This window comes from Capra hircus, chromosome 7 (assembly GCF_001704415.2).
Source record: "Capra hircus breed San Clemente chromosome 7, ASM170441v1, whole genome shotgun sequence".
Classification (NCBI taxonomy): domain Eukaryota; kingdom Metazoa; phylum Chordata; class Mammalia; order Artiodactyla; family Bovidae; genus Capra; species Capra hircus.
In genome coordinates this window covers 94,407,151-94,421,292 of record NC_030814.1, presented here as the reverse complement: position 1 = coordinate 94,421,292, position 14,142 = coordinate 94,407,151, and the positions used below count along the sequence as shown (strand labels likewise).

Below are 14,142 nucleotides of genomic sequence, written 5' to 3'. Positions count from 1 at the left end.
ACATGTGTAGATTTCTTATTGTCTCAGCAGCTGGTGTTAGCAATGACTCTGTCCCCAGAATTTGGTGGCCAGTGCCTGGGAAGCAGTGACAGGCTGTTTTCATTTATTCATGCATCCATGTATTCATTTAGAAAGCATCCATTGTGAGTCTTCTGTGTTTCGAGCCTTATACCAGACGCCAGGCTGGGTGACTGAGCTCTCAAGGAGTGAGATGAAGATTTAACTTCTTTCAAGTTGAGCCTGGCTGTGTTGGGGAGAAGGGCTTTGTGGCAGGGGCAGGAGACTTTGTTCATGTTTTTCCAGGAACTCATGTCTGAGAACATTGACTTATCATCACTTCCAGAACAGAAGCCTGGTCTGTCTCACCACCCCATCCATTCAGAGTGTTAGTTGCTAGTTGTGTTCAACTCTTTGCGACCCCATGGACTGTAGCTCTATCTCTGGGGTTCCCAGGCAAGAATACTGGAATGGGCAACCATTCCCTTCTCCGGGGATCTTCCTGATCCCCGGACCAAACCCAAGTCCCCTGCTTTGCAGGCAGATTCTTTACCATCTGAGCCACCAGGGAAGCCCTCATCCATTCAGAGCTCAGCCACAAATCAAGAAGAAACCAGAAGGAGCAGAGAGGAGTCAGAATAAGTTCCATGAAGTCTGTGCAGAGAAACTGACTTGTGTTGCTTCTGGGAAATCCAGTAGGTTCTCAGTGCTGGTTTACTCTTAAAAAAAAAAAAAGTGTTACTATTTAAAAAAGAAATTTTATTTATTTTTAATTAATTAATTTATTTTTGGCTGTGCTGGGTCTTTGTTGCTTGTGGGCTTTTATATAGTTGTGATGAACGGGGGCTCCTCTCGAGTTGTGGCGTGCAGGCTTCTCATTGCGGTGGCTTCTCTTGTTGCAGAGCACCAGCTCTAGGGCGCTCGGGCGTCAGTACTTCCGGCACATCAGCTCAGTAGTTGTGGCTCCTGGGCTCTCATTTGAAGGTGTGTAAGGCGGTTCTTCATTGTGGCCTCAATTTGCGTTTCATTAAGTGATGTTGGAAAAAGAAGAGCTAATGATGTTGAGCGTTTTTTCATGTGTTTTTTTTTTGTTGTTGTTGTTTGCCATCTGTATATCTTCTTTGGAGAAATGTCTAGTCAAGACCTTTGTCCGTTTTCAAAATTGGGATGTCTGCTTTTGTGTTGTTTAAATACAAGGTTTTAAAGCCAGGAATGAGACATGGTTGGATTTGTAAGAGGGAGAGATCCTCTGGTTGTAACTTGGAAGACAGGCCGGCATAGGGAGAGTAAAGGTATGAAAACAGAATTATTACAAGAGCTAACAAAACCAGAGGCAAGTTGGCGGCAGCCGTGGGTAGAGCAGGACCAACATTTAGGGGGCAGGGGGAATGTGCGTCTCGTTGCATAGTGGCCAAAGTCCTCAGCCAGGCCTGCTGTCTCCTTTGGAGTCTCCTCTTGGAATTCTGAACCAGGCAGGAAAGCAGAGATGGCAAGACAGAGAATTCCTGGGAGAAGATGTTTTAACACCATTTCTAAACACCTGTTGTAACCAAGCAAAAAAAAAAAAAAGCTCAAGGCAGGCACAGGCTAGAAGATTAATACCATGTGTGTTTTGTGTTCTGAGGGATGCAAAGCTCTGTATGTGTGGACAGAAATTCATGCCTTTCCTCTGTGTGAATGAAATATCATGGGAGCCAACATGGTCCCTTTGACAGAGGCCACTTGGAAAGGACACTGAGTTTTGCTTGGTTTATGTTTTCTAGCTTTTCCGCTGGACATTCTAGCATTTTTACCTGCTGCACTTCAAACAGAAATGACACTTACATTTTATACTTGGTTGTTGTTGTTAAGTTGCTAAGTCATCACCGACTCTTTTAGGACTCTGGACTGTAGCCTGCCAGGCTCCTCCGTCCGTGGGATTCCCCAGGGAAGAATCCTGGAGTGGGTTGTCTTTTGTTTCTCCAGGGGATCTTCCCAGATCAGGGTTTGAACCCGGCTCTCCCGCATTGGCAGGCAGATTCTCTACCACTGAGCAACCTGGGAAGTCTCTTTATGCTTGGTATCTTGGTTCATATTTTTGAGTGAACTTCCTTTTTGACATAAAACATATCTACAAAGAGATATGCAAATCATAACAGTGCTCTTTAGAAATTGTCTTAAAGTGACATAATGGGACCAGTACCGGGTTGAGAAACAGAACTTTGTAAGAATCCGGAGCCCCCTGATGCCTCTTCTAGTTCCCATCTGTGCTTTCACCTTCCCCGTCCACCTAGTGCCTAGTCTCACTATGCACTGGTTTGGCCTGCTTTTCAACTTAATGAAGTCACTAAATATATTGTTTTTGGTGCCTAGTTTGTTTTGCTGAGCATAGTGCTTGTCAGATTCCTCCATATTATTGTTTTGTGGTAGACTGCTTGTTTCTATTGCTTTGTGGTGTTCCATTGTGTGAATATATCGAGTGTGAGATATCCATTCTACTGTTTGTTGGCATTTGGGTTGGTGAAGTTTGTGGCTGACACAAACATTCTTGAATAAACACCCTGATACCTGCCTTTAGTGATGCTTGTTTGCATTTCTGTTGGGTGTATATTTACAGTAGATTCTCTTTTTTCGAAGGGATTATGTTCTACAAAGAATTAGTGAGGTAAAGACTGTATGCTGTGAATACTGAGTCATCATGGCGTTAGATTCCTGCAAGGCTCTGGTCCCATTTTTGTTTACGAAACGATACGCAAACCCCTTTTATGAATGTTTGTGTTTAAAAATACTTTATTTAATATATGTTGCTGATTCATTGGCATCAAACTCATGGCCAAAGGCATTCTTTTTTTAAACCTTAGTTAAATTAATTTACTTGGTTACATCAGGTCTTAGCTGTGGCTCGCGGGATCTTGTGTCTTGCGGGATGTTTCCTTGCGGTGCAGGGACTTTCTCTAGTTGTGTCTCTGGGGTTCAGTCGTTGCGTCAAGGGGCCTCTCTAGTTGTGGCGCACAGGCTCCAGAGCATGCAGGCAACACTCAGGCTTAGTTACTCCTCCGCATATGGGATCTTAGTTCCCCCAACCAGGGCTCGAACCTGCGTCCCCTGCATTGTAAGGCAGATTCTTAACCACTGGACCACCAACTGAGTCCCCCAAAGACACTCTCGAGCAAAGCTTATCAATGAGTCCTATTTTCTCTAGAAGACACTTTACAACCTTCTTTTGCCTAGGACACTAGACAGAACTTAGCACTGTGCATGTGGTCCCTTAAAACAGTGAGATCACCAATAAAGTGCATGAGAATGTGAAAATTTCAGCATCAAGTAGACTGTGAGAGAGAAAGTTGTTTGCAGTGATGAGAACTGAAACAAGAGGCCATGGCTGCATTGGCTATCCATTGGGAACCTGTGTGTCAGTGACTCAGTATTTTTGCTACCCTGTGAACATCCATGGATCACCACAAAAGCTCCAGGAGGATTGATTTTGGGGTTACAAGTAAATTGTAGTGAGTAGGTGAGTTTGACAACACGGAACCCACAAATAGTGAGACTCAAGTATATATACCTAGAAGGACTGCTGAGTCATAGGGGAGGAATATGGGCTTCCCAGGTGGCTCAGTGGTAAAGAAGCTGCCTGCCAATACAGGAGATGGCAGGAGACACTAGTTTGATCTCAGTAAGATCCCCTGGAATAGGAAATGGCAACCTACTCCAGTATTTTTGCCTGGAGAATTCCATGGACAGAAGAGCCTGGTGGTCTACAGTCCCGGGATCACAAAGAGTCAGATATGACTTAGTAACTGAACGCATACACAGGGGAGGAATATGTTGAACTTGAGGAGGTAAGTGCCAAACAGTCTTCGAAAGTTTCAAAGACTCTTCAAAGAATTTACCAGTTAACTGTCCCACTAGTGGCGTCTGAGCCTTCAGTTGCTCTACATCATTACCAACACTTGGTGTTGTCTTTGTTTCGCTTTAGACATTCTGATGGGTGTATAGTGGTATCACATTTTGGGTTTAATTTACATTTCATGATGACTAATAATATTTAAATACCTGTTCACATGTTTATTGACCACCTGAGTATTCCCTTTTGTGAAATGCCTTTTCAAGTCTTTTGCCCATTTTGCTATTAGGCTGTCTGCCTTTTTCTTATTAATTTGTAAGAATATGTGTTTTGTGTACATCCAAATTTTGTATCTGTATTTCTGTTTCTCATATAAATTAAAATTAGGATATCAGTTCTTTGTTGGACATAGGATTGCAAGTATCTTCCACTATGTGGCTTGTCTTTTCATTCTCTTAATGTCTTTGATAAATAGAATTTAATTTGAATGTAGTTTATTTTTAACTATGGTTTTTTTTTTTTTTTTAACAAATGAACTTTAATTATTTTTGGCTGTGCTGGGTTGGGTCTTCATTGTGCCGCTTCTCTAAGCAGCTTGCAGGCTTAGTTGCCCCACAGCATGTGGGATCTTGTTCCTTGACTAAGGATCAAACCCACATCCGGTGCTTTGGAAGGATAATGCTTAACCACTGGACTAACCAGGGAAGTCCCTGAATGTAATTTAAATAATAATGTTTTTCCTTCAAGGTTAGTGCTTGTTAGTGTCCTGTTTTAGAAATCTTTGCCCACCCCACAGTAATGAAGATGTTCTTCTATATTTACTTAAAATACTCATTGTTTACCTCTCACATTTAGATGTAAAATCTACCTGGAATTGGCTTTTGTATATGACGTGAGGTACAGATCAACATTTATTCTTTCCCCTTTGAATAGGGCCGAATGATCCAGGAACAGGCTCCAGAGTCTGGGCTAGATTCCAGGGGATCTTGGAAAAATTTCTTAGCATCTTTGTGCCACTATTTCCTCATTTTAAAAATTGAAATTATCTACTCCATATTGGTATTCTGAGGGTAAATGAGTGATTACATGTACATTGCTACAAATGGTGCCTAGCTCATGTTGGTGTTGTTCACTTGCTAAGTTGTGTCCAGCTCTTTGCAACTCCATGGACTGCAGCATGCCAGGCTTCCCTGTCCTTCATATCTCCCAGAGTTTGCTCAAATTCATGTCCATTGGTTGGTGATGCTATCTAACCATCTTAGCCTCTTCCGTCCCTATCTCCTTTTGCTTTCAATCTTCCCCAGTATCAGAGTCTTTTCTAATGAGCTGACTATTCGCATCAGGTGGCCAAAGTACTGGAGGTTCAGCATTAGTCCTTCCAATGAATATCCAGAGTTGATTTCCTTTAGGAACAAGTGATTTGATCTCCTTGCTGTCCAAAGGACTCTCACAAGTCTTCTCCAACACCACAATTTGAAAGCATCAGTGCTTCAGTGCTCAGCCTCCTTTATGGTCCAACTCTCACATACGTACATGACTACTGGAAAAACCATAGCTTTGACTGTATGAACCTTTGTTGGCAAAATGTCTCTGCTTTTTAATACACTGTCTAGGTTTGTCATAGCTTTCCTTCCAAAGAAAGCTTCTACTTCTGCTGCTGCTGCTGCTAAGTCGCTTCAGTCGTGTCCGACTCTGTGCGACCTCATAGACGGCAGCGCACGGGGCTCCCCTGTCCCTGGGATCCTCCAGGCAAGAACACTGGAGTGGGTTGCCATTTCCTTCTCCAATGCATGAAAGTGAAAAGTGAAAATGAAGTCACTCAGTTGTGTCCGACTCTTCACAACCCCATGGACTGCAGCCTACCAGGCTTCTCTGTCCATGGGATTTTCCAGGAAAGAGTACTGGAGTGGGGTGCCACTGCCTTCTCATAATAAGTACTCAATAAACCTTAGCAATTATTGTTACTGTTTCTGACTGTTACAAACTTTTTTTCCTCCTGATAATTTTCAGGTCAGGGGAAAAAGATTTCTTCTCATGACTCCTGGTGTGTTCAGGTTGCTGTAATAGAATAACATAGACCAGGTAGCTTATAAACAACAGAATTCTATTTAGTTCTGGAGTTGGGGAAGCCCCGGATCAGAGTGAAAGCGCTGGTAGGTTTGGTGTCTGGTGAGGACCAGCTTCTCGGTGTCTTCTCACTGTGTCCTCATGTGGAAGGAGAGGGAGCTCTCTGGGGGTCTCTGTATTAAGGCACTAATCCTGTACATGAGGACTCCACCCTCAGGACCTAGTCACCTCCCAAAGACTTCACCTCCAGACACTGTCACATTGAAGGTTAGCTTTCAGCATGTGAATTTGGAAGGAGTAGGGGGATACTGACGTTCAGTCTGTAGCACTCCCCAACACGATGTTTAGAGTGGTGATGGTGACAGTGAAAAAGGGACACTTTCTGGAGAAATTTCTACATCAATTTCAGCTGGCATTGGTGATAATGTGAATGGAGGAGTAGGACAGAGAAAGAACACAAGAGGGGCATAATCGATAGTTTCTAACTGTGGGTACATCTGGGCCAGGACCAGGGTAGGGCAAGCAAGAAATATAGAATATAGAATTTAAGGAAGGGACTTCCTTGGTGGCCCAGTGTAAGACTCCATGCTTCTACTGCAGGGGTTGTGGGTTCAATTCCTGGTCGGGGAACTAAGACACCACATGCTGAAAAAAAAAAAAAAATAAGGAAGAACTCATTCTCATGTCCGGAGAAGGCAATGGCACCCCACTCCAGTGCTCTTGCCTGGAGAATCCCATGGACGGAGGAGCCTGGTAGGCTGCAGTCCATGGGGTTTCGAAGAGTCAGACACAACTGAATGACTGCCCTTTCACTTTTCACTTTCATGTATTGGAGAAGGCAATGGCAACCCACTCCAGTGTTCTTGACTGGAGAATCCCAGGGACGGGGGAGCCTGGTGGGCTGCTGTTTATGGGGTCACACAGAGTTGGACACGACTGAAGTGACTTAGCAGCAGCAGCTGCATTCTCATGTCAGGACAGGGTTCCTCGGGGGAGGGAGCTTTCAGGGAAAGTTTAGGCATGGTCCCCCTTTTAAACAGTTTTTTTGAGTTATAATTTATATATCATTGGTCTTCTCTGGGCTCGGACAGTAAAGAATCCACCTGCAATGCAGGAGACCTGGGTTCGATCCCTGGGTTGGGAAGATCCCCTGGAGAAGGAAAGGCAACCCACTCCACTATTCTTGCCTGGAGAATCCCATGGACAGAGGAGCCCACGGGTTACAGTCCATGGGGTCGCAAAGAGTCTGACATGATTGAGCGACTTTCATTTTCACTTTGTATACCATTAAATCCACCTAACTGTGCAACTCAGTGACTGAGTAAATTTTCAGAATTGTGCAAACATCATCCCAATCTAGTTAGAGGACATTTATATCACGTGCAAAAGATCCCTCACGCCTGTTTGCAGTTCATTCCCACCCCATCCCATTTCAGACAATCACTGCTCTAATTTCTTTGTCTCTGTATTCGCCTTTTCTGGACATTTTGTGTAAATAGAAATCATACAAAATGTGGCCTTTTGTATCTGATTTCTTTCACTTAGCAAAATATGTTTAAGGTTCACCCATATATAGGTTCTTTCACTTAGCAAAATATGTGTAAGGTTCACCCATGTTGAAGCATATATCAGTTGTTCGTTCCTTATTATTCTTTTTTCAATTTTATTTATTTATTTTTGGTTGTGCTGTGAGGTCTTTTCTCTAGCTGCATTGAACGGGGGCTACCCTTTGTTGCGCAGGCTCTCACTGCAGCAGCTTCTCCTGTTGTGCAGCACTGACTCTAGGGTGCTCAGGGCCTGTGGGCCCAGTAGTCGAGGTTCTAGAGCACAGGTGCAGTAGTCGTGACACACGGCCTGAATCGCTCTGCCACACGTGGGAACTTCCTGGATCAAAGGATCGAAGCCACATCTCTTGCATTGGCAGGCAGATTCTTGACCACTGAACCACGATGGTATGGATGTGTTCACCAGTTGTATGGATGTACCATGGTGTATGGAAGTACCACATAGTATATCATTTCACCAGTTGATGAGCGTTTGAATTGTTTCATTGTGAACAGTGCTGTTATGAATATTCATGTGCAAGTCTTTCCATGGACATATACTTTCATTTCTCTTGAGTGGATGGAATTGTTGAGTCTTATGGTCAGTTTCTGTTTAACATTTTAAGAAGCTGCTAAACTGTTTCTCAAAGTAGTTGCAACAGTTTATTTTACTTTTTAAATTAATTTTTGGCTCACTGCACTGGGTCTTCCTTGCTCCGCATGGGTTTTCTCTAGTTGCAGTGAGCAGAAGCTATTCTTCGTTGCGGTACAGGGGCTTCTCACTGTGGTGGCTTCTCTTGTTGAGGAGCAGGGACTCTAGAGTGCAGGTTCAAGTTGTGGTGTATGGGTTTAGTTGCTCTGCGGCATATAGGATCTTCCCGGATCAGGGATTGAATCCATGTTCCCTGCATTGGCAGGTGGATTCTTATGGGTTTAGTTGCTCTGCGGCATATAGGATCTTCCCGGATCAGGGATTGAACCCATGTTCCCTGCATTGGCAGGTGGATTCTTACCCACTGGACCCTCAGAGAAGTCTGCAACATTTTATATTTCCACTAGCAAGAGGTTTTGGTCTCTTCACATCATCACCAGCACCTGCTTCTGCCTGTCTTTTTGATTGAGGTTTGCCTGGTGGATGTCATATGTGATTAGTCCTATGAAAGACACAGGTGGAGATGAGCAGGGAGGAGATGGGCATAGGAATTTGAGCTCTAGGTGGAGATATGGCCTGTAGAAATACCTTTGGGAGTCTCGGTTGTAGATTCAGCCAATTTAATAATTTCTTGAGCACCTGTGCATGCGTGCGTGTGTGCTCAATCGCTTCAGTTGTGTCCAACTTTTTGTGACCGTTTGGATTGTAGCCCACCAGGCTCCTCTGTCCATGGGATTTCCCAGGCAAGAATACTGGAGTGGGTTGCCGTCCCTTCCTCCAGGGGATCTTCCTGACCCAGGGATTGAACTCGTGTCTCCTGCATTGCAGGCAGATTCTTTATCTACTGAGCCACCCAGGAAGCCCCTTGAGCACTTACTGTTATATGCCAAGCACTATCCTAAGCTGTAAGGATGCAGCTGTGGAAAACACAGGCACGTAGGAGCCCTTGTGAAGCTGAAAGTCTAGTGGAAGAGACAGACCAGAAACAAAAGTACAATACAGTGTCACATAGTGATAGATATTGTTCAAAAAACAGTAGAGCAGAATAAGGGATGGAGAGGTGGTAGTGGTGTTGGTGGTGCTGATGGAGATGGGGGAGGTCTTCAGGATACAGTGGTCAGATCACTCAGAGTCCAGGCAGGGAAACAAACCACTCTAGGTGTTTCAACGAGAGGAAGTGTATTAATAATATAGAGAATTAGTTTGTCACGAAACGGAAGAGTTGAGAAGCCAACCTGATGGAATGATCAGGGAATCCAGGAATAAGCCACAGCACAAAGCTACTGGAGGGACAAGACAAAAGGAAGGGTGTGATGAGGAAGAGGCTGTGGGAGCTGGGATCATGGGATCATAGAGAAGGTGTGGCCACTGTCAGAATACACACTGCCACCCTAGCAGAGAGAGAAAGAAGAAATACCCTGGCCCTCTCCCTTCCTCCTCACTCTCCAGTCTCCCTCCAGGGCCTCTCATTGGGTGGGACTAACAGGAAGCCAGGGTGCCAGAGAACCTGGGAAATGTAGTTTTCTGGAGAAAGGTAGAGTATGGCTCTGACCTACATAATGATAGCCCAGAAATATAGGTGAAATAAAGGAATAAACCACAGAGACTTCCTTGGCCATCCAGTGGTTATGACTCTGCGCTTCCACGGTAGAGGGTGTAGATTCAATCACTGGTCAGGAAACTAAGATCCCTCATGCCCGGTGGCATGGCCAAATAAATAAATAAAGTTAGGGACGTCCCTGGCAGTCCAGTGGTGATAAAACTCTGTTTTCCAATGTATTGAGCCTGGGTTCAATCCCTGGTTGGGGCACTAAGGTCCCACATGCCATTTGTCCCACTGTGTTAGTAGTTCAGTCGTGTCCAACTCTTTGTAACCCCATGGACTGTAGCCTGCCAGGCACCTCTGTTCATGGTGATTTCCCAGGCAAGAATACTGGAGTGGGTTGCCATTTCCTTCTTCAGGGGATCTTCCCAACCCAGGGATCGAACCTGGATCTTGAACATTGCAGGCGGACTCTTTACCATCTGAGCCAACAGGGAAGCTTTCACATATCATGGTACAGCCGAAATAAATAAATACAGTGAAAAATTTAAAAATGAACAACGTGTATAGCTGTGTTAATAGTGAAGACAGCAAGTGCAAAGGTCCTGAGGTGGGAGTGTGCTGAATGCAACCCTAACCCTAGGAGTGAGTATGCTGGATGGTTCAGGCACAGAATGCAGAATGACAGGGGCTGGGAACCTAGGACAAAGCCCCAGGAGACATTGAGGAAGAAGGCAGGAGACAGTGATGGTGCAGCACTGAATTCAAAGGACAGATGACTTTCAAGAAGGGAATGATCCACAAGGGCTTACCTGTGAGAGTGACTAAATGAGCCCGTTGGATGAACAAATTGAAGGGCCACTGGTCCTTTAGTGAGAGGACTGTGGGAAGCATACAGGAAATGGGAGGTGAGGGAGCAGAGACGGCAAGTATAGATGTGAGTGTAGACCACTCCTTGAAGGAGTTTGGCTGGAAGGAGCTAGTGCAGTTTCCTGCATCACCAACAGTGAGTGAGTGAGAGTATCATCCTGTTTCAAATTCTCTAAACTGGGAGGGCTTGGAGCCCAGTGGCTTGGGGATCTGAAATCAGACCCACCTAGGTTCAAATCCTGGGCTCGAATTTATCTCCTGGCTTCTCTCTGAGTGGTTTCCTCTCTTGTAAATAGGAAAGGTGCTGTCCTTTTCACAGGGGATTTCACCCAGTACTCAGCAAGTATATTTGCAAAGTGTTCAGCACTCCTAAATGCAAGCTGTAGTACAAGTAGGCAAAGAGACATTTCATTTTTCTAAAGCTCATTATCAGTTGCAGATAATAACAATGTCAGCTATTTATGAAACACGATGTCCCAGACAAGCAGCAAAGTGCTTTACAAGCACCATCTCTCCCCAGCTTAATCTGCTGCGACCTGCACGCTGGCGTCTTTCCTGTTCCTTGAACACTTGCTTCTGTCTCAGGGCCTTTGCACTTGCTATGCTTCCTGCCTGGAGCTCTTCCTTCAGATATCCAAATGGCTCCCTCCACTTTCTTCAGGTCTCTGCTCAAATGTCACTTTTCCCAACCACCTCGATTAAAGTTTGACTCCCCTACTTAGTCCATATGCCCCTTCCTCTCCATCCCCATGTGTTGTCTTCTGATCCTATTGTTGTTCAGTTGCTCAGTCTTGTCCGGCTGCTTGTGACCCCATGGACTGCAGCACACCAGGCTTCCCTGTCCGTCACCAACTCCCGGAGCTTGCTCAAACTCATGTCCATTGAGTCGGTGATGCCATCCAACCATCTCATCCTCTGTTGTCCCTTTCTTCTCCTACCTTCAGTCTTTCCCAGCATCAGGGTGTTTTCCAATGAGTCGACTCTTCACATCAGGTGGCCAAAAGTATGGGAGCTTCAGCTTCAACATCAGTCCTTGCAATGAATATTCAGGGTTGATTTCCTTTAGAATTGACTGGTTTGCTCTCCTTGCAGTCCAAGGGACTCTTAAGAATCTTCTCCAACACCACAGTTCCAAGGCATTAGTTCTTTGGCGCTCAGCCTTCTTCATGGTCCAGCTCTCACATGTGTGCATGACTACTGAAAAAACCATAGCTTTGACTAGAAGGACCTTTGTCGGCTATAGAATGTTCAGCTCCACAAAGGCAGGGCTTTTTAAATCTGTTGTTCGTGGTGCTTGGGACACAGTAGATGCTCAATAAATCTTTTACTTGATTGTCAGGACACGGGGCCATCTACAGGTGTTAGGTCTGCGGATCCTTAAAACCATCCACTTTGCAGATGAGGAAACTGAGGCAGAGAGAGGTCATTGCTTGAGGTCACATAAGGGCAGAACCTGCCTCTCCGAATCGTTAAGCTCAGAAAAAAAGGATTGTTCAAGACCCCCACCATCTGTACCCCCCATGCCCAGCGCTACTCCCGAGGGCGGTGAGCGGCCACAACCCAGGAAAGGCCTGAGTCATCGCCGCCTCCAGACGGCGGCGGCCGCGGGCTGAAGGCGACGGTGGCGGCGGCCACGCGAGGTGATGCGGGGACGCCAGGAGGGGGCGTGAGTGCAGGGAAAACAGAGGAAATTAAAACCGGCCGGGCTCTCCTCCTGGCGGCCTGGCCGCCCCCGCCGCCGGCTGATGCGTGGGTGGAAAGTCGGGGGCCACTGCACGCCCCCCTCCTTCGAAGGGGCGGGCCGGGGAGCTGGTCCCTGGGGTCTGGAGGAGGGTCCAAAGCATCAGTTCCCCGCCCTCACCCTAAGTTCAAGTTGTGAGTGGAGACCCGCCTGGGACTTGTCTGCAAAAGGCTAGTTCCTGTCTCAGCCGTCGGGGGTGGCCATGCCGCCCCTTGGAGTCATTTGGGGGGGCGGGTCCTCCTACTGCAAAAGTGACCCCATTCCCGAACCTTCATCCGAGTAATCACATCTATTGGTCTCGGACGCGCCACTCTAGGCTTCCCTCGTCCGAAAACGACCAAGTGGTCTCCAGAATGGTTCCTGGTACCGGGGTGCCCCCTCCCCAAGGAAAAGGAGGCCCTTGGACTTCCCATTCAAGGGAGCGCACCAGAGTCCCCCCAGCCCATGCCTGGTCTCCCAGTTTTTAGGGAGCCGGCGTCGGTGTCCTAGCAGTAGGTGGATAGGGACTTGTGACTCCGGCCGCCCCTCCCCCGCCCCCTGCCAGCTTTGGATGGTCGGGGTGGGGCGGGTGCCCATTTAGACGCTGGCCAAGCACCCGGGGCTCAAGAGAGGGGCTGTGCGTGGAGAGTGGCCCGGGAATACCTCACTGGGGTTAGGGGTGTTGGGGGGTAACTGGGGGCGGGGACACCAATGGGGGCGGGGCCGGGATGCCGCGGCGGTGGGGGTGGGGCAGGTGGGGGAGGCCGCCGGAGGGGGGCCCCTCGCGGGATGGGTGGGTTCCTCGCAGAGCGGGGTGGCCAGGCCCGGGGGGGTGTAGTCCGGCGCCCCCCGCCCCCTGCCGGGCTCCGGGCCGGAGCCGTGACGTCACGGCGGCTGGAAGTGCCCGGCGCGGAGGCGCGGGAGGGGGTGCGGGGGGGGCCGCGGCGGCGCTTTATAAGCGGAGCCCCGCCGGGCGCGCAGAGCCGCAGCCCGCGTCCCGGAGCCCCCCGGCCGGCCTGGCCCCGGCCCGGCCCCCAGCTCGCGCTCGCGTCCCCTGGGGCGACTGGGCGGCGAGGGACGGAGCGCCAGGCAGCGGGCGGCCGCGGGGCATGAGGCGGGGGCGCGATGTCGGTACCGCTGCTGAAGATCGGGGCCGTGCTCAGCACCATGGCCATGGTCACTAACTGGATGTCGCAGACGCTGCCCTCGCTCGTGGGGCTCAACGGCACCGTGTCCCGCGCGGGCGCCTCCGAGAAAATCGTGAGTGGCCGCCGCGCAGGGGGCGCTCCCGAGGGGGGGGCGTGGTGCCCGAGCCGCCGCCGCAGCCCCCGGGGGCCCCCGCCCCCTGCTTTCCCCGCGCGCCCGGTCCCAGGGGTGCCCTCCCTGGGCTGGGGGCGGGACGCCGAGGCGGAGGCGCCGTGGGACCCCCGGCCACCTCCGCGGCGCCTTCATTATTGTTATGATTATTTCTTAGGCTTAATGTGCAGTGTCCGAGTGGCAACAAGGTACTAGGCTCGCTCCGGCCCCGGGGCGCAGGCAGCAAGGGCTGCGGAATTGAGCCTGGTCCGGGCTGAATGGGGCGAAGAGGGAGGGTAGATTCGGGGGTCTGGGAGGAACCCAGCCTCTGAATGGGGAAATCTCAGGTCTCAGAGCGTCTCCACTGTCACAGTCTCTCCCTGCTTGTGTCTTGATGTCTCTGAGTAGTCCCGTATGCCTATCAGTCTGTCTGTCTCTCTCCCTCTCTTCTAGCTTTGTCTCTCTCTGTGGGTTTCCCTGTCTGTCTCGCTCTGTCTTCTTGATTTCTTTTTCCTCCGGTTTGTTTCTCTGTTTCCCCTCTCTGTGAGTCTCTGTTGAGCTGTCTCTGACTTACTGTTTCTTTTTTTCTGTCTCTTCTTTCCTCTCCCCTGTGCAACCCCGCCCCAG

General features: G+C 48.4%; 1 protein-coding gene across 2 annotated transcripts in view; it reads left to right on the top strand.

Annotated features, from left to right (window-relative positions):
* OLFM2 (olfactomedin 2) overlaps positions 1-14,142 on the top strand; it is a 74,389-nt gene that overhangs the window by 5,772 nt on the left and 54,475 nt on the right. The window contains exon 1 of one of the 2 annotated variants that reach the window (XM_018051007.1): positions 13,218-13,479. The exons of the other annotated variant lie outside the window; for it this stretch is intronic. Within the exon in view, the coding sequence (XP_017906496.1) occupies positions 13,345-13,479 (135 nt within the window). The 5' untranslated portion in view covers positions 13,218-13,344. Of the gene's footprint in view, positions 1-13,217; positions 13,480-14,142 lie in introns of those variants that run through there. 2 annotated transcript variants of the gene reach the window in all.